This window comes from Anastrepha obliqua, chromosome 4, assembly GCF_027943255.1.
Source record: "Anastrepha obliqua isolate idAnaObli1 chromosome 4, idAnaObli1_1.0, whole genome shotgun sequence".
Taxonomy (NCBI): domain Eukaryota; kingdom Metazoa; phylum Arthropoda; class Insecta; order Diptera; family Tephritidae; genus Anastrepha; species Anastrepha obliqua.
The window spans coordinates 56,379,521-56,404,724 of record NC_072895.1 but is presented as its reverse complement, the minus strand read 5'-3'; the positions used below and the strand labels follow the sequence as shown (position 1 = coordinate 56,404,724).

General features: G+C 38.2%; 6 protein-coding genes across 6 annotated transcripts; 1 reads left to right on the top strand and 5 right to left on the bottom strand.

Annotated features, from left to right (window-relative positions):
• Nucleotides 1–451: 451 nt before the first annotated feature.
• On the bottom strand, nt 452–1,183 carry LOC129246331 (uncharacterized). The gene is made up of 3 exons (XM_054885054.1): nt 971–1,183; nt 838–898; nt 452–744 (listed from the first exon to the last, which is right to left on the bottom strand). Exons 1-3 carry the CDS (start codon nt 1,036–1,038, stop codon nt 589–591), a joined length of 285 nt encoding a protein of 94 aa, XP_054741029.1. The 5' UTR covers nt 1,039–1,183; the 3' UTR covers nt 452–588.
• Nucleotides 1,184–1,965: 782 nt separating this feature from the next.
• On the bottom strand, nt 1,966–3,271 carry LOC129246330 (ATPase inhibitor mai-1, mitochondrial). The gene is made up of 3 exons (XM_054885053.1): nt 3,169–3,271; nt 2,669–2,813; nt 1,966–2,352 (listed from the first exon to the last, which is right to left on the bottom strand). The coding sequence occupies exons 1-3, from the start codon at nt 3,216–3,218 to the stop codon at nt 2,224–2,226; spliced, it is 324 nt and encodes a 107-aa protein (XP_054741028.1). The 5' UTR covers nt 3,219–3,271; the 3' UTR covers nt 1,966–2,223.
• Nucleotides 3,272–4,517: 1,246 nt separating this feature from the next.
• Nucleotides 4,518–10,893, top strand: LOC129246328 (protein virilizer). The gene is made up of 7 exons (XM_054885051.1): nt 4,518–4,705; nt 4,793–5,478; nt 5,557–7,178; nt 7,387–8,709; nt 8,773–9,472; nt 9,544–10,572; nt 10,638–10,893. The coding sequence occupies exons 1-7, from the start codon at nt 4,640–4,642 to the stop codon at nt 10,810–10,812; spliced, it is 5,601 nt and encodes a 1,866-aa protein (XP_054741026.1). The 5' UTR covers nt 4,518–4,639; the 3' UTR covers nt 10,813–10,893.
• On the bottom strand, nt 10,856–12,164 carry LOC129246329 (5-formyltetrahydrofolate cyclo-ligase). Its single transcript, XM_054885052.1, has 3 exons — nt 11,598–12,164; nt 11,280–11,535; nt 10,856–11,195 (listed from the first exon to the last, which is right to left on the bottom strand). The coding sequence occupies exons 1-3, from the start codon at nt 11,712–11,714 to the stop codon at nt 10,966–10,968; spliced, it is 603 nt and encodes a 200-aa protein (XP_054741027.1). The 5' UTR covers nt 11,715–12,164; the 3' UTR covers nt 10,856–10,965.
• A 2,753-nt stretch (nt 12,165–14,917) lies between these two features.
• Nucleotides 14,918–15,768, bottom strand: LOC129246332 (ATPase inhibitor A, mitochondrial-like). The gene is made up of 3 exons (XM_054885055.1): nt 15,551–15,768; nt 15,326–15,464; nt 14,918–15,224 (listed from the first exon to the last, which is right to left on the bottom strand). The coding sequence occupies exons 1-3, from the start codon at nt 15,595–15,597 to the stop codon at nt 15,138–15,140; spliced, it is 273 nt and encodes a 90-aa protein (XP_054741030.1). The 5' UTR covers nt 15,598–15,768; the 3' UTR covers nt 14,918–15,137.
• A 6,684-nt stretch (nt 15,769–22,452) lies between these two features.
• LOC129246252 (uncharacterized) lies at nt 22,453–23,824 on the bottom strand. The gene is made up of 3 exons (XM_054884918.1): nt 23,684–23,824; nt 23,304–23,601; nt 22,453–23,191 (listed from the first exon to the last, which is right to left on the bottom strand). Exons 1-3 carry the CDS (start codon nt 23,737–23,739, stop codon nt 23,030–23,032), a joined length of 516 nt encoding a protein of 171 aa, XP_054740893.1. The 5' UTR covers nt 23,740–23,824; the 3' UTR covers nt 22,453–23,029.
• Between the last annotated feature and the right edge of the window lie 1,380 nt (nt 23,825–25,204).

Sequence of the window (25,204 nt, the reverse complement as noted above, 5' to 3'; positions counted from 1 at the left end):
ATGTTGTGAGTTTATTTAGATATATATTCTTTCTCTCTCCCTCTCATTCTCTCTCGGGTCTTTCCCTCTTTCTTTATCTGCCTTGAAAGTTTCACTTCTGTTATGTGTACTACGCTACACGCACTTTTTTTTTACTTTTTAGCGGCCAAAGAATCGCCTATTAGTAATAACTTTTCATATATTTAAGAGTTACTAACATCTCAATTTTGAAGTCAAATTGCGTTTGTCTAATTTACTTAATAGATATAATAAATTTTTTCGGCAGAAGCTCACCTATGGATGATTTTAATTTCTCACAATACTATTTAAAAATTATGATTGCTCGTTGTTTTCAGTACACCAAAACTCATACATATATTTTATATAGTTGACGTTCTAATATTTGACGTTGACGTAATATATTTGAAATACAATTTTCCTTTAAATTATCTAATTTATTATCAAAATGCTATACAATTTTTTTTACACAAAACACAAGGAATTTGCATTTTTAGGATTGATTACGGTTTTTTTTTTCACTGTAAGCGAGCTCTTCACTACGCACTCATTAATAGATTCGCCTTGATTAAAATCGAAGCAGAGTATAACTTAATCACTTTTAGTATCTTTCTTCTTCTGCGATTCGATATCTTTCTTATAACCATTTGTGATGTTAACTACTTTTTCAATTGCTTTGATACTTGTGTCGAGTGATGCTTCCATTTCCTCCATTTTTTTACGCAACGCTTTAAGCTTTTCTTTTTCCTGTAATAAAAAACCAAAATATATAAATAGATACTGAATTATATACATTTACATCAGTATATGAAGAGTTTTGCATCGTTGCTTTTTTTGTACCTGCTTCAAGTAGAAGACGTTTTCCTCGGCTTTGCCTTTATCCCAAAAATTTGATAGACGTCTGAAAGTTCAATGCATATACATATATACCCGCAATGAATTCAGAGATGTTAATACGAATTATGGGACTTACTGGATGGTTTTCAATATGACCATTCTGTTCCTTGCTTTCAGAATTCGACCACAATGTACATAAAGCATAGTTCATTGAGATTTTGTGCGTTCTCAAATATTGCCGAAATTAATAGTAATACCAGAAATGGGTTATAAATAAAAAATTGTTTAAGGTTTACAATGAATTTTTGTATTATTTGTTTTTAGCTTGATAAAGAAAACTTGAAAACATTTGAAGTGATCAAAAGAGTTCCCAGAGATATTGAATAAATTTTAAAATATTAAAATGTATGTGTAAATTTGTGTGTAAAGCACCAAAGTTACTTTAAAAAAAGAATAAATAAAGAAACATCTCATAATTATTTGAATTTACTTCCCTTTCACTTTAAGCTGGTGATTTCCAAGACTGACGCGATTTTGCCTTATCAGTTCTAAAGTAATTTTTTTTTTTTTTGCCAATGAACAAATATATTTTATGGCCCATTGGTGATTCCCACCACAAATGCAGCCATCATAGAGATGCTCGGCGTAGTATAAAAGCCTGTGAAAATCGCAATTAAACACAATAGACAAGTTCGCCCTCAAAGTAGAAGACAAGCTTATTATAAAATCTAAGGAAAAAGAAATAAATACTTAAGCAAAATGAAAGTTTTCGCGTTATTTGGAATTTTGCTGATAATTGCAGCCGTTTTTAACGGCGCTACAGCTTCACGCGACGCACGCCCAGTACGCCCAAGCATCAATGCACCACCACCGAGGAGAGAACGACCAATTATTTACGATGCACCAATAAGAACAGGCAAACCGAAAACGATGTACGCTTAATAATAACATAAAATCTTTTAAATTTGTAGTTGCATAAAATTAAAAAAAAAAAAAAATACACAAATAGAAAAAATAGTTGGTTGTTTTTTCATCGAGTTGAGTTAAATGAACATTTTCTAGCAATTGCCATGAAATACATCTGGAAGTAAATTACAGTACATGTCTGCAAATCAAATAAGCAAGACGAAATTTTATTTTACAGATCTCCATTTTACGTAATCATCATTTTTATTGCATTTTATTTGCACACGGAGTCGAAACTTCCACACTGCGTTATATAAATGTAACGAAATAAACAAACATTATCAAGTAATATGTAAAAATGAAAAACATTATAGGATTTTTTATGTTTAGAACATAATTTTTTGAAGGCGCCTTGAAAGCATTTGTTTTAGCTACGGTGTTAGACTGTGAGTCCCACGCTTATATATCTTCTAATTGTTGGCTTTACTTTTTAATATTTTCAAGGAATGCCTTATGACGTTGGATGGCTTCTTCGTGCTCTTTGATTTGTTGAGCATGGAATTCGGCTTGGTGGATTTGATCGTTCTTCAAACGATCGAGCTGTTCCTTTTGCTGAAAAAAAAAAATATATATAAATTAGCACACTTTTAGAAGTTCACAAATATTTTAAGATTCCTATAAAAAAAATTAAACTATTGATTCATTCTATTTGGGTATATGATACAAAGAAAAGAAAGCATTCCCAGAAAGTTTCCGAAATGTTGTACGTAATGTGATTTATAGCACACTAGAATGTATAAAAATAAGTTGGGAACAAATAGATTTCGTCACAGTCAGCTGTGATCAAATAAAAACGACGAGCCCCTTGTTCTCCACGTATTAGTCACCCTACATATACATGTACATATATATTTATACATTGATGTACCTTTTTGTAGAAATACTCTTCTTCACGAGCTGCCTCCATTTTTCCAAAGGCACCGCCAGCTTCGCGGATCGAACCCCCGCCGCCGCCACCCTTACCAGCGCCACTACCTAGATCACCAAGTTGACTGTTGCTCATCTTTACTAATCTGAAGTTAAAAACAAAAACAAATTTAAATAACCAAGCACATTCAGTTAAATAATAAACAGGTGAGCAACCAAACAACAAAAATTCCATGATAAAACGGGCATCGATTATGGCCGAAAATGCAAATGTAGATATTACATAATCGCTAACGAAAAATTAAGAATTTCGTCGAATATTTAATTCTTTTTTTGTCAAACCAATTAAGTCTGCGCTTTTAAGGCGTTTTGCTTATCTCAATCTGAACCAAATAGGAAAAAAAGTAAAAGTGGTTTATTGCGCCGCGTTTTACAATGCACAAAAATCTGAAATATGCCGGCTTTTGTACCTCATATTATGCATGATTGTAGGATACTTACTGCATTCCACTGGGATAAAGACGCGCAGCGCTACGACTTACTACAAACATTTTGTCTTTGTTTTATAGAAATTCAATCACTTGAAAAAGTATCAGGAATCGAACTGGAAGATAATAAGAATAAAATGTTAATTAATAACTATTAGAAGTGATATATTTCAAATCTCAGATATGTGATATTTCACAAGCAAATAACAAATATTTAATTTAAAATAGACTTTGCCTAAACTTCTACTATTAACGCTGTGAAATACCCACAAATTTTTATGATCATCTTTATTATTTAACTCAAAGAAAAATTCCTTTACAAACTTACCACTTGTCACCTTTACTGTAAAAAAATTAATGTCAAAACTAATGTCTTGGCCAACGGAGTATTTGGAAACAGCGACTGGAATGCTGGATATTCCAGACAGATTGTATTCATTTCATTACCGGCAGAGGACGCCACGAGCACTTTCTCGAGTCCGACATGTATGTAACTATGTTACATACAATATTTTTAAAGGCTTTTCATTATTTTCTCAAAAAAGTTGATAAAAATTCTTTAATGTTCAAAGTGAAATGAAACTATGCTTGTAAACATGATAAAATTAATCTATATAAACCAAAGACGATAGATTTCAAGATTTGCATGATAGCTATGGTGGAAAAAAATTGTTGAGGGGAACTTTGTATGTTACGTCACTTGGGATATGTTAAAGAAAATTTAAGTTGGGTTACTGATATACGATAAAAATTAAAACATCCAATGCTCATACCATGGCAACGGTTTATTTACGAATATGGTGAACAAACATGTGCGAAAGTGAGTAATTTTATTGCACTTTATTTAAAGTAAGTTTTTGTTAAATAAAATTGATAGTAACACACTTACATTTAGCTCTTGAGTGAGTTTAAAAACACAAAACTTTTCACAATTTGTTAGCCACGCAGGAGCATTCGAGCACCATTTTACAGATATATCTGAATTACACGCAAGAGCTCCTTGTGCAAGAGCCAAATGTGACTAAGTGTGAGTGTGTTACTACTGAAGTATTTGTATTCACCGTATAATATGTATCCATCGATATGAGCACCGGCTGTGTTGATTTTTATCGTGTATCAGTAACACAAGCTAAATTTTCTTAAACACATCCCAAGTGACGTCAGCCCATCTGTCAAATTCGTTCAGAGCCGAAAAATTTTATGCTGCCTAGTACACCTTAAAAATCTTTCCACCATGTATACCAGCAATACCAATGGTGAGTATAAAAATTTACATGGTGCAAAGGCAACTCTGATATGAACACGAAACAAACATGTCAATAGAAAGCATTATTAGTTGTAAAATTTTGGCATAAAGCCGATTTGGCTAATGCTGGTGCAAAATAGATATTTTTCCTCTTTTTATACTATTTTATTAATTTTATTTTACACTAAATATCTACGCAAAGTGTATTAGAATTAGTATTTAATCAGTTAAGTGTAAAATGGTGGAATCTGACGATGCAGCTGAGCTTCTTTTCTTTGACACTTTTTCACATGAAGTGGACACGGTAAGCGGGATAGTAGTATATACGTAGTATTAGTTATTTTGTGACTGCAGCTAGCATATAAGTTTTATTAACGTTTCGTTTATTTAGGACATCAATCTCGACCTTGTGCAATTCCCAAAACCAGTTTATATCACTCAAGTGCGAATAATACCTTTGGGAGCACGCGTGCAAGCCGATTTTCCCGGTGGTGTGCGTCTGGGCGCAACCAATCCCTCAAAATTCGATATCGACTTTTTTGTGAACGATTTGGGCATGCCGGGTGCTTCAACCTTTGAAAATTTAGGCCACTTGAAGTATAACCAAAACGATTGCATTCACCTAGAATGTACACAGGAGAAAATACCAACTGATGGTTTAGTCTTACGTGGCTGGTACAGCACTATTACTTTGGCAGTGTATGGTATATTAACGAATTCGATGAATGAACCAATAGCAAGCCCACCACCGCCACCTTGTGAACCAGCTGGCCCTGAGGAGATTTGTAATTTGAGTGGTAGCGGCGAAGCACGTGAGCCAAGTTTACCAGAGGAGACAAGTAAAGACGAGTGGAAAGAGCCATTACCGAATGAGGTGCCAACCGTACACAAAGCGAATCTTAGTGATTTTGAGCGAGACGATTTGGAATATGGTGGCGTGCGAGGGACCGCCGAGCATTATCAGCATTCAGGAGATGAACGTGATCGTGGTATACGTAAGACATCGCATTCTTCGGAGCGTTCACTACCACCGCGCAACCGTACACACTCGGAAAGCAATGAAAGAGAATATGTTCGGTAAGCTATCAACCAGTTTTCTGTTTTAACACTGATGTATAAGAATATTACAATATTTAATAACTTTTATAATTTTAGTTCACGTGGCGAACGCGATCGGGAGAAAATATCTCGTGACTGGTCACGGAGCCCAGAATACTCGCGTCGTTCGCGTCGAAAACGTTCGGAGCGCTCACGTTCCGACGCCGAGGAGTCGCACAAATGGCCACCACGTACGCCACCCGCATCGATTGACTCTCCAACACGCCCACGTTCTCCCGATATTATGGAGTACTCGGAAGACGACGCACATTATAAACTTAAATCTCGCAGTTATATGCGCTCCAACGAATCCTTGACTAATTGTGCAGCAGATACACAAACTTTAGATGATGAAGAAACGCCTGGTACGCCGGGTGAACAATTTGAACCCATACTCAGTGATGACGAGATTATCGGCGACGAAGATTCCAATGCTGCAATTGAGCAAGGTATGGGTGATGAATTCGAAACTGAACTAGGAGCAGCAGCTGCTGCTGCTGGACCTGCTATACTCGAATTCAATCCCTTCACAATGCCACTTAATCGTTATGAGAGTGAAATGGAAGCCTTATATCAGAAGGAATTGAACTCGTTAGTTGCCATTATGCGTAAATATGAGTTTCAAACTAAATGCACCAGTATTGAGGTTTTTAATGACACAACAACCACTAAAGAGGAGCGTGAGAACTTTGTTTATTTGAGTGAACAGCTTATTAATCAGTTGTCTTATATAACGCAACAATTCAAACGCCGCAACTTCGTACTACAACAGTTTTTCAAAATCGATCCAAGCCACCTCACAAAATCATTTAATATTTTGAAAATCGCTTTAGAATTCGAATCTGCTTGTTTGCAAAAACAACCTGCTTTCAAGATACGTCATATAAAAGTAGGTGCACGCCTTACTGAACTTTTGGCATGTGCACCGCCGTTTTTGGAGCACCTGTTGCGTAAACAGAATTTCGATCCTTTCAGCGCACTCTTCAAACTCTACAAAGAAAATTATATGGCCGTTTCAATTAAGCTTATGTTGCTCAAGGCCGTCTATGTATTACTCGACACCAAAGAGGGCATACGTTACTTCCTTGTAGGCGGAGAATTGAACGGCTATCAGTTGTTATTGGACACATTACAGCAGTCGCATCTCTCACGCATCAAATTTGCTTTGCAAGCGATTATCAAGAAACTGCACTTGAACGAGGCGCTCGAATGTGTGCGTGAAAGCTGCAGCAAATTATTCGTGCTCACCAATTATACTCCGGTTGCAGCAGCCGAACAATATTCCGACATCGAGCAAGCTATTGAGCAAATTTTGGATGCTCTGACAAGCAATTCGTTGTCCTACCAGCAACCGAAACGTTTTCTACCCGTCTCTAAAAAATTCGAAATAGCCAATGATCCGGCAGCACAGCGCAGCTTCGCCAACTCACTGCAGTCTTACTTTGTGCAACATGCATTAGGCGAATCTTTGCTTCTACTTTTGGTCAATGCCGGTGAACTGCCCTCGTCGTTGTTGCTGCGTGTCTTAGATTTACTGCAAACATTGTTAGAGACGCATGTGGGTGTCGATTATTTTGTTGATGATTGCTTCGAGACTACGCAATTATTGGTAGCTGCGCTGTTGGGCATAGAGGAAGTGCCAGAAGATGTGACACCCACGGAGGAGGAGGACTATGAAAGTGAGTTTGTGGCTATTGTTTCTTAGAATTTTTATTTTAAGTGCATTTCTAAAGAAAATATTTAACAATGCAAATAATTAATACAACCAGTTGAAAAGAAAATATATGTTATATCTTATTTATTATTATTTTATATAAGGCAATATTATATATTCACATCGTGTAGATAATTTTATTAGGTAATAACTATATTTTTTTTTTATTATAGTGCATGTGAAAGTTGCTGACGAACCCACCCACCTCAAACAAGAGCCGGAAAGTGCAGGCAGCATTGCTAAAAAGTCTGATGGTGACACCACTACCGCCGCAGTCGTCGAAGCCCAAACAAAAGCTAAAGAATCAAAAGATGTAGGAATGGAGTTGGACAATTCTGAACCCTCTAAAGAGTCTACGCCAGCGCGCATTGAGCTCAATATACAAACGCTTCGCAAGCCTTTGTTAAATCGCTTGCATCAACTCGGCGTAGAGTTGGCCTACAAAGTGCAAACACGATACCATTTGGATGCTATTATGCACTTAACACGCGCTGAAAACTACGACGTCATCAGACTAGCTACACATTTGCATGCACTGTACTCACAAACCTGCCAATCCCCGGGTCGTCATCTTACCGTTGAAGCAATAGGAATGAATAATAATATGCAGTTCTTTATGGATCTCATACAAAAGGAACAACACTTACAAGCGCAGCGACAACTCTCCTCACCGGGTACCAAATATAAGAGTCCTGTGCTTAGTTATGCTGTTGATATGGTGGATTGTTGCGTGCGACACTGTGATCAGTTAGATTATTTAATTGAACATGGCGCTAGCATACTTGAATTGGCTAAGAATCATGAAACGTTTGAACCCTCAGTATCAGCAGTGCTGCAAGAGATGTTTGTTTATTTAAAGCCCTTGGAAGCCTTAAATATATTCTCTTATGACAATATCACGCCATTAGTGGAGGTAATTGCGCGTTCGTTGGAATACATTACGACTTTTCCTGGTGATTTGATTATGGGCTTGCGTATCCTGCGTCACCTAGCTATCGGTCCCACCTGTAAGGCATATCGCAGCTCGAACACGGAGGAACTAAAACATCGGTTTGTAACGCTGCAATTCTACTCCGCAGACGGGGTGCAGACAATTATACAAATACTTGAGAAATTATGCTCTTATTTTGAACAACCTGGCTTACACACGCCCGCTTTAATCACGATGCAGGGTCTATATTGTTGTCAGATAATATTACCAGCACTCCAAGTACTACGCGCTATGCTTTCATATGCAATACAATGCCGTGATGTTGATTTTAAGGATTTGACTGCCATCGATCACCTAATGAAAGCATATTTTCTGTTGCATTATTTCCCTGCTGCCAGTCAGGCTTCGCATGAAATAGCACTGGCCAAGCAGGAGATCATACAGCTCTTGCTGGCTTATACCCAGCCCAATGAACAGGACGAAGAATCGCTGCACAAGTCATTGTGGACGCTAATGATTAGGGAAATATTGAAGAATATCGATGGTCCGGCAACATTCATACCAGGTATATTTCATAGACTAACTAAAAATTTAAAATTATTATTATTGATTTCCCTTGCTCTTGTAGGTCTGCATGTGCTCACTGAATTGCTGCCACTCCCATTGCCCATGCCACTGCCCGCCAATACGCAATTACCCGACACCCAAACTCAACGTTTGATTACCGAACGAAAGCTATGGTCTGCACATTTGCATCCGCAAAGCGCACAAATTGCCAAACTTATTGAAACAATTGCACCCTCCACATATCCGCCACTGGTGGATCTCATGACAAAGGTCTGTCTACAGCTAGCTGACCTGGCTCCAAACATGACGCTCCTCATCACAAAAACACTTAGCGATTTGCTGTGTACAGAGTGGCAGTCTGCTTCTGCCACACCCACCGCACACTTGGCACGCTTATTGAATTTTTTCGCGCGTCTGACGCCATTTGCCGCGTTGAAGATTTCCGCGATCTCCATACTAAACGGCAAACTATGGGAGCTCTTTCAATCGGTACTTTGTTATGCCGGGCCAGCATCTGAAATTGTGCAGAACTGCCAATTGTCCATACAAAGCATTTTGAAAAATTTTATAGACGCAGGAATTTCCTTTATTTCACCGAAATCAATAGCATCGCCCGAGTTAAATTTGGCCGCAGCACTGCCAGCTAAGGAGCTGTTACCGCGCATTATTGAAGCTATACTAACGAATCTATTTCATAACGATGCACATCAGGAATTGTACGAATTAGCGTTGAACAACCTTAATCTTTTAACAGAACTTGAGTAAGTCACTTATTTCATTTTTTCTTGTTAATACCTTATCAATAACTATTGTTCTTTTTATTACGGCACAGCATTACATTATATCATTTGACGCAACAGTTGAAGCAAAAACGCACCGATTTCCAACAATGGTTCGAAAAATTCCTAAAATGTGCTGAATCAGATCAGGCACCAATCACTTCCATTGAGTTACTCATTAGTTTCCTACACTCCCTTATCTACATTGCTGAATATTTGCAGCAACAGCAAACAATACCCATACGTACTATAAAATGGTCTGACTCGCAGCTATCTCTCTTGCTGGGCTTTCAAAAGAACACGCAGCCAAATCTAATGCAACGTTTGAGCGCCGCACACACAAAATGCAAGAACAATACACCCACTCAAATCAAAGTAGAAGATGACATCACTTCCGCCAGTAAACTTCTTTCTGAAATAACTACGCAGCTGGAGGCTCTCGACGACGTTGTAGTGGCAGAAAGCGAGGAAGACGCCGCGCTTGCTAGCGAACCAGTACTTCCACAAAGCGAGGGCATTGTTATGCAGTTTGCTGCACGCCCCATTTTTATTGAATTTGACGTGTCAGCAGGTGAAGAGCAATTGCACGCACGTTACTGGCTACAAGCGGCCACTCTAGATTTGGATGATGACAAATACGAGCGCGTAGCTTGCGATCTAACTGAATTGGCTGCAGAGTGTTTATCCCCCGACACGAATCTGACATCGGATTGTAAGCGCGTCCTACATTTGTCCGCTTCCCCACAATCGAATCGTGAGCGCACACCAACAGCACCATGCTTCCGCACACGACGTGTCGAAGTGGAGCCGAGTACTGGGCGACCAGAGAAGAAAATCTATATTACACCAGTACGTGGTCGTGGTTTTGCTCGTGCGCCACCGTCACGTGGCGATCTTTTCCGTTCACGTCCGCCGAATACATCGCGTCCACCATCCTTGCATGTCGATGACTTTCTTGCTTTGGAGACTTGTGGTGCACAACCCACTGGTCCGACGGGCTACAATAAAATACCACCTATAATGCGTGGTTCACGTGTAGGACGCAATCGCGGTACACGCATATCGACAGCAGCCGCATTTCGGTGTGTGAAATGTGTATATTCGTAACTATGAATTTTTAATTATTTTATTTCTTTTTTCTTTATAGCAAATCCAAAGTTATGCGCACCTCATCGCCGTCAACATGGAACGAGTGTGGGTCACCTCATTATCGCAGCGCCACTACCGAACCGCACTTTGGTGATTCACATTACCCGACCAGTTCACATTTCATTGGACGCCCACGTGGCCGTGGTGGTCGACCGCGTCCCTATCTACGCTAGAATTTAAGTAAAGGAAATGAAAACTATTATAAGTTAGTTTTTTTTTTTTAATTAAAAATATAAATGTACATTTATACAAAATTAACAGTCATCTTTAACACAAAGGTCTATACAATTTACATATAGTGCATATGTACAATATGGGGGCAGCTGTTATTCCGTGACAACAGTTGTAAGTCGTACGTCATGTGGCTCCAGCGGCAGAGTGCTCTCGTCTACTATTTGTTCGCGGAATGCCAGAGCCATCAAGGTAGCCTTTTTTTCAGGATAGGTGTCAAAATACCGTTTCAGAAAGCTATCATAATAGCCCATGCCATGACCCATACGACCACCGCTCAGGGTGAAGGCAACACCTGGCATTAGGAATAAATCAATGCCGCGGCCTGTGCAGATAAAGAAAAATATCATTTATGGTAATAGGCAAACTGTGTAACAATTTTTACATGTGTTCAGTGAACATTTCTAACCATTTGTTAACGCATTTTCGCGTCCCTCTTTTGCACTCGGTTGCTTAATATTCCACTTGGTTAGTGGCAATGACTCGTAGTCCGCCCAATCCTTGACGCGCACCATTTCCATCAGCTTGCCGCTGTAAGTAGGCACAAAAACATTTTTCTGCTGGTTGAAGAGTTCACGCAATAGCGGCAGCGTATCAACTTCGCTGCCAGTGCTCAGGTAGATGCTAACATCAGCCGCTTGACGAAAAGTCTCAGAGGCGATTACCTGCGAACAATTGTAAATATAAATATTATGTATATGTAATGGTATATGGTATTTGAGCTAACCTTTTCGAAAATGGCCTTCGATTGTCGCGCTACGGACTCGGCGCTAATGGCTGGTATAACTTCGGCTTTCATGCGCTGCCTCAGTACTTTTTTCAAAGGATTTCCGATCGTCGTCATTTTTCTAATGATATATTTCACTCGTTCCTTATATAAGGCTTTGCAATTACTTCAAACTATTCGATTTGCGGACAATTTACTTGGTGCACCCTCCCCTAAGCGGTGGCTGAACTTATACTGCCGCTAAATTTTGAATTTTTGCACGAATTGGCACTTCTTATGTCTTATCAACAGATATTTCAACTAATGTCGTAGTAGTTATCTGCTGTTTGTGCATGGCATTAAAATCAAGCATCCACTTGGGTGCCAAGGGTTATCACTTGAATTGCAGTGGTCATCAGCAGTTTGTTTACTATTTACAAGCCAGCGAATATTTGCGGTCTAAATATTTTTACATGTTTGTAGCTTGGCACGTCGACTGATTAGGAAATCAATATATTTGCTGACATTTGTTATAATTACTTTAGACTTAACAAAAAATTCAAGCCCACTTGCATTGTTTACTTTATTGAACCGGTCAAGAATTACCCATGGAATAATCGATAATTTAATTTTATACATAGATTGGTTTATCATACGTTCACATAGGTATAAGTAGATTATTTACTTTTTCGTGCTTAACTCCAAATCCGTAATTAAAAAGCGCGATTCCCCATACAAAACTTCTCACTCAAAATCTGAGATTATAAAATAACCCTAGTTAATAACGATACTTTTTGAGATACAACCCTGTGTTTTCTGTGTTATCGATAATTATTTTTTACGAATGTAAAGAGAAACGTCAAAGTAAAAACTAAATAAAATGGACGGCGGCAAAGAAAACAGGTTTGTAGACATAATTCTGATAACATTTTTGTTAAATATTATTAATTACGCATTTATATTACAGAAAAAACGTGGGTCCATAAATGCTTTGCCCTGTTATTACATATTATAATATGTAATATCGAATTTCGCATGCGCATTGCTGCTATCATTTTTTGAAATCTCAGTAAACGTCGTTTACGGATTTCCTCCAACTGTTTATTACTAGCAACCAGTTGCGCAATTAAATTAGCTATTCCTTCTCCTTGTCTTTTCCTCATATCGTGAAGAATAATTAAACAAATCAAAATATTCCACCAAAGCAATTTCTATGAGGAAAAACCTTTCAAAACAGCCTTGACAGCTGATTCTCAGTTTTGCGAGCCATATGTGAACGGGCAGATTAATTTCGTGGATTTATTGCTAATTACTGCTTTTGTGACCATAGTTTTAGGTGCATACTGCAGATAACAATATCGAACAGATTTTAAATATGAATTTGATTTAAAAGAAATCGATTCTTTGGAGAATAGTGCTGGACAAAATGAAAATTTGTGCTTTCTGATGGACTTGATTTGATTGAAGTGATATTCATTTCCATAGCAGTTTTGATTTTATTTGTGATCGCAACTTATACTTTTTCAAACATCACGTTCTATAAAAAAATAACTTTCTCAATCTTACAACAGCTTTTAGAGTATCAAATAGAAAGTAATGTTGCATTATTGCTTGGTTTGAAATGCCATTACCTTTCTCGATTTCGTCCGTTCTTGCAGCTTTTTTGGGCAAGCGAACTTGATTGCAAATTATCAGTTATCGGGTGAGAGAATACAAAGGATTGCCTCTTCATCACCTCTTCTCAACTCCCGAAGAATTTGACAAAATCAGCTGTTGAGTTGACATACTTGCACTCGTATTAATTTGTTGTTTTTTTTTATTGCTTACAAAAATTTTCTTTCCATCTATATTACGCCATGTTTATAAAGGGGTTTTCACAAGTGAAGAGTTTTCACGGCAGATGTTTAATTTTTCACGATAGAATAATGCGTTAAAATTATTGAAACTTATTATGAAAATCTTTAAAACCATATCGCAAAATTAGTGATTTTGCTGGAAATAATCGTCCGAATGAGGCGGTAGTTAGAAGGCTTGTGAAAAAATCTCAAGATACTGGTTCAGCCAATGATAGAAAAAGGACTGCTAACCAAAAACTGTTTAGAATATTGCTGCTATAGCGCAATGTGTTGCTGCACAACCTTCCACCAATCTCGACCTTTTCAAGAATTAGGCATTCATGCATCGACTGTTTGATAGATTTCACCTGTAGACGTGTTCGTGGTGGACATTTAAATGATGTCATTTCACATATATTATATGTATAATTGTTATTTGAATAAAAATAGGAAGACCTAAAGAATCTAAATTTTTAACTGTTTCATTTTAAAACAACATCTAGACTCGTTTTTTGAAGGCCCTCCTGCTTTACTAATTTTTAGAAAAATTTTGATATTTACAGATTGACATCATTATTTCCCTCGCACACCCCATCTTGTTGTTGTTGTTGTAGCAGCATAAACATTCCCCATATTTACATACGGGGAATGTTGCTGGAGTGACAGTCCTTGGCCGGATATAAATCGTTTCGGTAACGTAGAACCGACTGTCGCACAGTGATTACGAATTTGATCTTAAAATTTTGAAAATCCACCCCCTTCCACCCCTATTGGCCACCCCCTCACGTGAAATAACGTATATTCTAGAACATAATCAAGATGTATGTTAATTTATATGTTTTCGGGGTCGCAAGGTAGCAAGTGGTAGCAGCTGAATCTTGTTTTATTCAGTAACCATTACTTTTTTGAGTAACCTTTAATAGGTTTCAAAGCAGCATATGACGGCGTTGAATTACTATACAGTATGAAAACTCAAATTTTATAAAAAAAATTGCAAAAAATGTATCTACGTATTGCTGCAGCTAAAAATTTTGTGTCGAGGTATTGATATGTACTAAAGATTTCTCGTATTTTACTAACCTTCCGAAGATGATTCCATTTGGTTTTGTTCAATTTACTCCATTACAAAATCTTTCAAATGTGTACAACTTTCACTATTCATCGACAGTAATACGATGCTCAAACGAAGGCCACGTTGCGACTGAAAATACAGAGGATGCTTAGGGTACAGGACGCTGCTATGAACGGTTTTCACTACTCAAGGCATTACTGTAGCCAACCCAAAGACAAAAAAACTCTATCTAGAAACTTTTTTTTCGACTTTTGGCCAGCTTTTTGGGAATCGGCCGCACTGTGTGTCGTGGAAACGTACACACACACCCCATCTTCAACTTCAACTACTTCACTGCCAAGTCATGCTTATTTTTAACTTTTTCACTTTGCTCACATTTCTATTATATTATTCTTGTTTAATTATTTTTGAAATGATAATAAATACCCGGAACATTGATTAATTTTACTTTTTTTATATTGTAAAATAGTCTTTCAAATAACTACAATTGGTATAATTTTATGGATCTAGTCGCGCAAAATAAATTTGTTTTAACTATCCCACTGATGAGATATTCCGCAGCGCAGCAAATTATTGGGGGCAATGCATTGATTGGCAACTCTCCAAAAACAACACGTACGAATATTCATTTATTTTCATTCTGTTTGCTTCACTTCACTGCTTTGCCGGTTGTGCGGTTGCATTTGCATTCTTTCCTGTTTCGCCGCTCTTGGTTTTCAGATTCTTCAATTGCTCCTTTTGCTAATGATTATGAAAGTGAAAATGCAAGCACAAACAAACATATTTGTTTTTCGAAATTATTTAAATGCATACATATCTTAGTCTCATTGCCATCTATCTACCTGTTTATAGAAGAATTCCTCCTCACGCGCTGCTTCCATTTTTCCAAAGGAGCCGCCTGCCTCGCGTATGGAGCCACCGCCACCACCACCTTTGCCTGCACCGCTACCCAGTTCACCGACTTGTGACATTTTGCGACAACTAAATTAATAAATTTTACCACTTTCTAATTCCTCTTCGCCTTTTAGCCCTATTATGTAAACTATAACAAATTTTCGCTCACTTACTGTTGTTTCAACGCTTGTACGTTAACGATTAAACGGCGTGTCAGCATTTTTGTACTTTTTGTTTTGCTACTGCGGAGTAAATTTCTTTAGATTTCACAATTATTTGTTTATATTTATACACTAAAATGTTTATAAATAGTTTTGTAGACTAATCGTCAATATTTTCGGAATATGACTTCCGCTGTTTGTCTGCTCGCAACGAGTGAATTGTGTGCAATAATGAATATTCATTGGAATAGGGAAATGCATCAGCTGTAACAATTTTAGTTCGCGCCAAAATGTATGCCACACCAAATGTAGGTATGTTAAGCTATGCGAAAACTAAACCGTAAAAAATTATACTGGAAATTCATTTTAAGTTTGATTAAAAAAATTAGACATTGAGGTGAACAGTTTTTTTTTAATTTTTCTAACACTTTAATAATAAGAAATTCAAAGATATTTAATATAAAGGGTGGGCCAGTCTATATTTTGAAATCAAGTGTTATTTTGACACCGACAATTATTGCCCGCTTAAGGGGGGGGGGGGGGGGGGGGGGGTAAGGGATAAACGCTAAAAAAAACACTTTTTTCATGAATTTATTGTAGCGAAACGGTTCAAGTCAGTTTATTAAAAGTTGTTGCATATTATAAAGTAACATTTCAAGAATATTTGATAAAATTTTCATGTAAAAATATTGCAAAATGAGCGAATGAGAGCACATTTACGTAGACGTCTTTTCAAAAATACATTTTGCAGTAGTCAGCATATCTCAGCGTAGAATCATCTGAAATCAAAAAAATCGAATAATTTAGTTAAAGTATGAGTTAAACTTCCCCCCAACGTTTATTTTGACGATTTATTTTCATTTTCAGCCATTTGGTAGTCGTTTGAAGTAAAAAGTGATTTTTGACGAAAAAATGCCGTCATTTTGTAGGTGTAAAACCACCTTAATATAAAAAAAAAAAATGGCGAAAAAAAAACGTTGGGGGGAGGTTTTTTATATGTAAAATATGTGTGCAAAATTTCAAAAGGATCGGTTGAGTAGTTTTCAAATGCCAATGACTACGCACTTTAAAAAAAAAGGTTCGAGAAAACCGCGTTTAAAGTTTGTAACGGACTACGCGCGCAACTGCTGCGTCTCGGCAGATGTTTGAGGCGGCTCGGCTTTATGCTCTATAACTTAAAAAGTTTTGCTCGGATTGACTTAAAACACGGTATTTTTGAAATGTTTTACTACAATAACATGCAAGAAAAATCGATTTTTATCCTTTACCCCCCCTTAAAAAAATTAGACATTGAGGTGAACAGTTTTTTTTTTAATTTTTCTAACACTTCAATAATAAGAAATTCAAAGATATTGAATATAAAGGGTGGGCCAGTCTATATTTTGAAATCAAGTGTTATTTTGACACCGACAATTATTGCCCGCTGAAAATCTGGAATGCCAGTTAGTATTGTGCTCGTATAAAACTTGCAAATTTTTACAGTGACATAATGTTCTCTGGTGACAGCTGCGTTGCCCAAACTGTACATTTACTGAAAAGAAGGTTTGAGCGAGGCGTATTTTGAATATTTTCTCCCACTAAATTGGCATAGACTCGCTTTGGGCTGAGCGCAGAACAAAATTTAGAAATTCGTAAAAAAATGTTCTGCTAAAGTGAAAAAAAAACGAAGCCTGGTCACGTCGACGTATTCGGCTCTGAGGCTCACCAGGCAGCGTGCACTCAAGACTGATTTTGATTAACCGACTTTATAAATATGCCCTTTAAAACAAGTCCCCAGATTTAGAATCTGGCTCATAAAACTACTTTCTATTGAAAATTGCTACAGCAATCTTTTTCTAGAAATGAACTTAGTCGATTTCCGGTTTCAGAAGGAAGAAGGCGCACCATGTTACACTATCATCAACAATAAAAAATTTATCTGTTGGGTACTCTGTTCGGTAATCGACTTATAAGCGATCTCGACAAAGATAATTGCTCAACTTGGAGCTGCGATTTGATCTCGATGGACTTTTTTGTGGGATTATCGTTAAAGATCGATTATATGAGGATATCTGGCGGTGCTTGGGTCATTTATGGTTCGAAACCATAGCACCTGGGAGCATAAAATATTTAAGGACCGTTGGCTATAAAATAAATGGAGAATAATAATTACTTATAATTTGAAGCAGAGAGGACCTACGAAATCCGACTGTGAACTTCACAGGACACTGTTGCTCCAGTATGGGCTTAGAAAAGTTAATATTTTTGATACGAACAGCTGTCGTTTTTGACATGAAATTAAATAAGCTATATTATCTCATTGGTAGGCGCTCAAGCTTACCAATATGCAACAAATTACTTATTTACAAACAAACACTAAGACCGGTTTGGACTTACTGGACAAATATTCAGCGTAGGTTATCTAGAATTTAGAATTAATCTTAGATTATAACAACTTCTGGTGTTCAATTCTGTGATAACGTGATCTGTGATTAAGCGGCTGAAGAGAGACGTCAGAAGACCGGCACCAAAAATAGGAGAGGAAAGAGATTTTAATGAAATTTTTAATTAATTTATTATTTTATACTGCGCCATAGATGATATAAGGGTGATTTTTTAAGAGCTATAGGAAAGTTTTTCAAAAAAACACACGTCAAATTCAGAAAAATTCATGACATTTTTTTTTAAATCGATAGTACAGTCCATATAATTTAATGTTTGAAGATTATTTCATGGTCCATCCGCTAAGTCCAATTTTGGCATACTCTTTCCAACGTTTCGGCCGGTATCTAACATATATGTAAATGCTTTAATGTTGTCTTCCAGTGCGTTAATTGAAGCAGGCTTGTCTGAATAGACATGAGCTTTCACATAGCCCCACAAAAAATAATCTAAAGTCATTATATCGCACGATCTGGGTGGCCAATTGACAGGTCCGAACGTGAATTAAAATGTTCACCGAACTCGCCTCTCAACAAGTCCATTGTTACGCGTGCTGTGTGGCATGTGGCACCGTCTTGCTGAAACCATATGTCATGCAAGTCAAGCTCTTGCATTTTGGGCAAAAAAAAGTTGGATATCATTTCACGGTAGCGCTCACCATTCTCAGTTACGTTACGATTCGCAGCATCTTTGAAGAAGTACGGTCCAATGATACCTCTAGCCCATAAACCGCACCAAACTGTGACCTTTTTTGGATACATTGGTAGCTCTTGAAATTAAATTAAAGTGTAACCAATTAAAAAGGCCATAAATTTAGTTTGGAAAACTACTTTTATTCAATTTACTTTTGCTCGATATGACCACTTTTTGCCTTGAGATGGTCCAGAAACGAATCGCAAGCTGCCCGAATGTGGTTTGCTGGTATTTTGTCCCACTGGCGGACAATGGCTTTTTTCAGCGCCTCAAGATTGGTGAATCTTTTAGTCCGGATCATGCCCTCCAAAATGGCCTAAAGAGAATAATCCATCGGATTCGCGTCTGATGAATTTTAGAGCCATTGTGTGGACGTTATGAAGTTCGGAACGTTGTTTTTTTAGCCATTCTTGGTTCACTCGAGCTTTGTGAGATGGCGTCGAGTCCTGTTGAAACGTCCAAGGTCTGTCAGCGAAATGTTTGTCTGCCCCCGGCTTCAAAGCAACCTCCATAATACTTTCCCGATAATATTTCGCACTTACCTGCAGTTACAGCGGTCCAAACCACTAACTGTGGCGGTTCTGGCTCTTGCTGGCTAATCGATGACTCAAATTCTTGTCTGAACGGTCGGTCAATAAGCCCTATCCGTTTGGGAGTTTACGAATTGCTTAGTTTGAAAAATTCTCTCGTCAGAAAACACAATGTTCGGAACACGATAATTGACCGCTTTCGGCCAAGCGAAGCAACTCCTTCGCTCTCTCAAGTCTGAATTGTTGCTGCTTTGGTGTGAAATCATGCGCCTTTTGGATTTGTAAGGCTTGACTATGAGATCATTCAGATCAGTATGTGGTGGATACTACGGTCATATATTTTCAGTTTTTTCACCATTTGATTGGCACTTCGTCGGGTATTTCGCTCAGTGGCTTCTTCACTTTTTGAACAATTTCACGGGACGTTGCAGTGTTTTGATGACCACCTCCATGACATTTCGCGATGCTACCAGTATCTTTGTAAAGAGTGCTGGTGCGATAAGGGGGCGTCCATAAATTACGTGAGATGTTTAAGGGGGGGAGGGGGTCGAGTCAAATCTCATCTAAACTTACGTTGGAGAGAGGGGGGGGGTCTCGGCAAATATCATGCAATTTTTTTTTGATTGCACATGATTCTGTAATATACATGCTTAAGATTTAATCTTAAGCGTAATCGTAGTATGATTAAGATCATTCACTAATTCGTTCGAAAGAAAATAATTTCATTCATACTTCGACGTTATATTATACATTACTACTGTTAAACTACCATATTTGTTTTATACCAAATAGCTCAATTTAATCTGAATTTACTGTGCAGTGTAGCCCGTCTTTTGTTTTCGCGCCACTATCAGCCGAACGCGCGACTCGATGAACAAGAGCGTACGAGCTGAGTGGCAGCGACACACGGATCTGCGTATGATTCTTCACGACCGTTTTCTGCCACCTCCATACCTTATCACTCAGGTTGATGGACGTTTGACAATTCCGGACTTTAAAGAGCATGACGCAAAGTCATTTGCTCCATTTCTAATACGCCTACCGATTCAACCGCTGAATGCCTTCATCAGCACGCCTTATGCTCTCTATTGCCCAAGTATACGTGATGATTTAGAGAAAAGATGTTGCAGTACACGCGGTATTTACTTCGCATCTATCACAAGAGCTGCAGAGCAGAGGCGAGCAGCTCACATTGCACCAGCTAAGCAAGCGCGTATGTTCCGCAAAGTGCGACCGTCACGGATTGTTGAAAGACGATGTGTTACTGTGCGCAAGTGTCAACGCCTTAGAGTGGCTAGATCAGAACGAAGTTGAAGGAGCAGATGATTTTACTGAAAATCTTGTGGACATGTTGGTCCCAATAGTCTGTCTTGAAACCGCACATGATTCTCCATGGACTGAATTAGAGTAGATATTCTTTTTTTAATCGCAGTAGTTACGATTTAAGTCTTCTATTGTTAAATTTGACTATGAATAAGTTCGTGCGGTTTTACAACAGATGGCGTAACTTGATTATTATTCCATCGATCCACATTTCCAAACATTCATTGGAGAGCTACTGTCGTAAGGCACAAACGTCAGTATAAGTTTTTTATTTGAAGCGTAAACAACAATATTTTTACCACACTTGAAAATGTCGAATTTCGTGCCAAATAATGTGTTTTTGCGGGGAATTCTTCTTCATTATTTTAATATGAAGAAAAAAGCAGCCGAAAGTCATCGTATCTTGGTGGAAGTTTATGGTGAGCATGCTCTAGCTGAGCGAACGTACCAGAAGTGGTTTGCACGCTTTAAAAGTGGTGATTTTGGCTTGGAAGACGAAGAACGCGAGGGTGCGCCGCCAAAGTTCATGGATACCGAATTGGAGGAATTGCTCGATCAAGATCCGGCTCAAACGCAAGAAGAGGTTGCAAAAACTTTGGGAGTTGATCAATCAACCATTTCCAAACGTTTAAAAGCCATGGGAATGATCCGAAAGGTAGGCCATTGGGTGCCGTATGAATTGAAGCCAAGAGACGTTGAACGCCGTTTTATGGCATGCGAACAACTGCTTCAACGGCACAAAAGAAAGGGTTTTTTGCATGGAATTGTGACTGGCGATGAAAAGTGGGTCCATTACGACAATCCAAAACTTCGGGCAACGTATGGATACCCTGGCCATGCTTCAACATCGACGTCGGCGCAGAATATTCATGGCCTGAAGGTTATGCTGTGTATCTGGTGGGACCAGCTGGGTGTTGTGTATTATGAGCTACTGAAACCGAATGAAACGATTACGGGGGATGTCTACCGACGACAATTGATGCGTTTGAGCCGAGCACTGCGAGAAAAACGGCCGCAATACGCCGATAGACACGACAAAGTTATTTTGCAACATGACAATGCTCGGCCACATGTTGCACAAGTGGTCAAAACATACTTAGAAACGCTCAAATGGGATGTCCTACCCCACCCGCCGTATAGTCCAGACCTTGCGCCATCCGATTACTATCTCTTCCGATCGATGCAACATGGCCTGGCTGACCAGCACTTCCGTAATTACGATGAAGTCAAAAAATGGATCGATTCGTGGATTGCGGCAAAACCGACCGAATTTTTCACAAAGGGAATCCGTGAATTGCCAGAAAGATGGGAAAAAGTAGTAGTAAGCGATGGACAACACTTTGAATATTAAATTTGTAACCATTTTACGTCAATAAAGTTTCAAATTTCGAAAAAAACCGCACGAACTTATTCATAGTCCTATTATTACACTTATAACTCTCAGCAATATTGATTACTAGTCTTAACTAGTCGTAAATAAAAGCACGAAGCAATTTTTTTTTCTTTTTACAATAACAATCCAACGCGTTTACATAAGAAACCAACATTTTGAAAAATCTCACGTGAGATTGGGGGATGGGGTTGAATAAAATCTCACGACACCTCACCAGGGGGGAGGGAGGGTCAGAAAATTAAAAAAAAAACATCTTACGTAATTTATGGACGCCCCCTAAACAAAAACTTTATTCACTTTAAGGTGCTCGAGCTCACGAACAATCGCTGGTTGTGATTTTCCCGCCAAGTATAATGCAATCACACTTTGAAATCCATTACTGATTTTCTTTTTTCGCGTTTACTCTCGGCAAAATGCTCCCGCGCGCTTATAAGCAATACTCTGGACTGTCATTTAGCCAACTTACAGACAGCTGATGCCTATGCAGTTGGTTACATTTTGGGTGCCGGACCCTGTATACATATATGAATAATACATAAATAAATGCCAAACGATTTTGACTTCTATTTGTTCAAATATATTTTAATATTAAATTCTTAAGGAAAAAATCATAAAATAAATACTACATACAAATATATGATATATGAATGCATGTGCCTAGTACTCAGCTAACGATAGAATTCGAAACTTATCAATTAAAAAATAATTGCTTTCTGTTAGTGGCTTTTTTGGGTCACTTTCACAAGTCTCGACGATTTTTTTTATTACCTAAAATTGGTTACTGCAAATTTTCGACTACTTATAAATGTTCGAAACGACCTTTACGCGCTTTTGTGCAAAACGTTTGTACAACAGTTGCTCGTTTACAAGTTTTGTGTCTTAGTTTGTTTTTGTTTCGTTTATATATTTATGCTACGTGCGATTCGGCAGTTGGGCTTTTTTAAATTTCACCCACTTTTTCAGATATGCACCCGGAAACAAACGTATGTAGCTCTTAAAAACGAAATAAAATTTAAAAAAGCCAACCTGCATATAAACGTATTTTTATCCAAAAATATATTACTTGTATCATAATTTTTCTTTGCCTTTCAATAAAAAGGAGATCGGAAAAAAATATATATAAATAAAAATTCACTTGAATACTGGGGCTTTGCGCATTTTAGGCATCGCTTCCATTTGATTTGCTAACTCAGCGGAAACACGTTGACGCTCCTTCATTGCGCGTTCATCACGCAACTTCTGTTCGACTTCCATGCGCATTTTCTGTTCTAATTTATGCAAGTTCATCGTTTCCTGCATAAAAGGCGCGGCATAACAAAATAAAAAATATATAAATATGCCATTCTTGTAAGTATTAACTGCATTTGTAAAAACGAAATAATTGTTACATTTTGGAATCACTCACTTCGACCAGAAAGTATAGCTCCTCCATGCAATTCTTCTGCTTGTTCATTAAACTATGCTGACGATGAGCCTCGTTTTCCGTATCACGTTGCAAACGGTCGACCTCTGCAATTGCAATGTTAATATCACTGGTGTCATACCCAGAGCCACGTAATGTCTGTTCACGCATTTTCAGCATCAATTTTACGTCGTTTAGCTTAAAAAAGCTTTCCTCCTTAAAGCCGCCTTGTAGCTTCTCAAGTCCACCGCCGGGTATATAAGGACTGTACTCATTGCTGAAAACTCGATTTGCACCAAAGCTGCAAGGATGAATTTCAAATAGAGTAAATTTCAAACAGAGAAAATTAGTTAAATTCTCTTGTGCTCGTTGATCTTGCGTACCTCAAACAATTTTTAGTTGCACCCAAAAAGCCGCGTTGGAAGATTTTCGACAACATTTTTCTAAAAAATATATATTTTTTTTTTGTGCTAAATAGTTGGATTTCGAAAAAAGGTTGTACAAATTTTAATTGACGTAAAATACCAAGTCTACTAAATGGTGCCAAGAGGTTTTTTTCGACTTGGTTCACAGTAGGAATTTTTGCATGGTGTAATAAATGAGGCCACCGTAGCCGAATGGGTTGGTGCGTGACTACCATTCGGAACTCAGAGAGAACGTAGGTTCGAATCTCGGTAAAAAACCAAAATGAAGAAAAAGTTTTTTTCTAATAGCGGTCGAATAAAATTGCGCACGCAAATCCAACAATAACAATCTAGGATGTGCTCCTGATAGAGATCTGGTGTTAATAATGGCCCGTTCTGTTCGTTTTCGACATTAATTTGCATTTTGTAATTGGAAGCATTGACAAGTGAATGCACTTATATATGCACAACTTGAAGTTATTTGAAGTAAATTACATACTTACTAACTTACTTGTATGGCCTGATCAAGATTCACAATCCGTTATCGGATTGAGACGGGCTGCAACAACCGGCTGCCTTGCATATGCCTTCTCCAATTTGTTACACCAGTCGATGGAAGGGTGCCCTCGACTTGGTTCTTCCATCGTAGGCATGATCTTCTCCTACGTCGTTGTCCTCTAACTTGCCATCCGAATACCTTATTTCTGCATACATACGTTCGATGTGGCTCAGCCAGCGCAAGCGCTAAATATTGATGCGCTTAACTATGTCCACATAATCGTAGAGCTCATACACCTCTTGCTTCATTCGGCGTTAGTAGTTATCGTCAACACGAAGAGGACTGATTTTTCGCAGTATCTTCTCTTGACATTGGTGACAACGGGCCCGTAGTGATCCAATTAACTACGCTACATGTCATTTAGCGGGTGGTTGTTGTGATTTTGGCAAATTCGGTATACCAGTCATAGAGTCTATTTATTTCACTGCATTTCTGGGAAAAATAGAACAAAAAAGTGAGCAGAAATACTACTTTTAATAGTTTTGCCAAGAAACTATGTGTATGCATTATATTAAGGAGGTTGAATTAGTTTTAAAGGTTTTTTCGAAGATTTGGGGCTTTATTGTGAAAAAACGGTACAAAATATTTTATTCGAAGTATTGGCCATCGCTAGCTACAACTTTCGCCCATCTTTCGGGCAATTTCCGGATGCCGTTTCTCCAAAATTCTGGCCGCTGCTTGGCTATCCATGACTCAACCCATATTTTGGTAGCCTCGTACGAGGAGAACGGCTGGTCCGCCAAATCGAGACTCATATGCCGGAACAAATGATAATCGGAGGGAGCTATGTCTGGACTATACGGCGGGTGGGGTAACACTTCCCAGCCAAGCGTTCCAAGGTATTTTTTGACAGGTTGAGCAACATGCGGCCGAGCGTTGTCATGTTGCAAAATAACCTTGTCGTGCCTTTTTACCGTTTCCGGCCGTTTTTCTTTCAATGC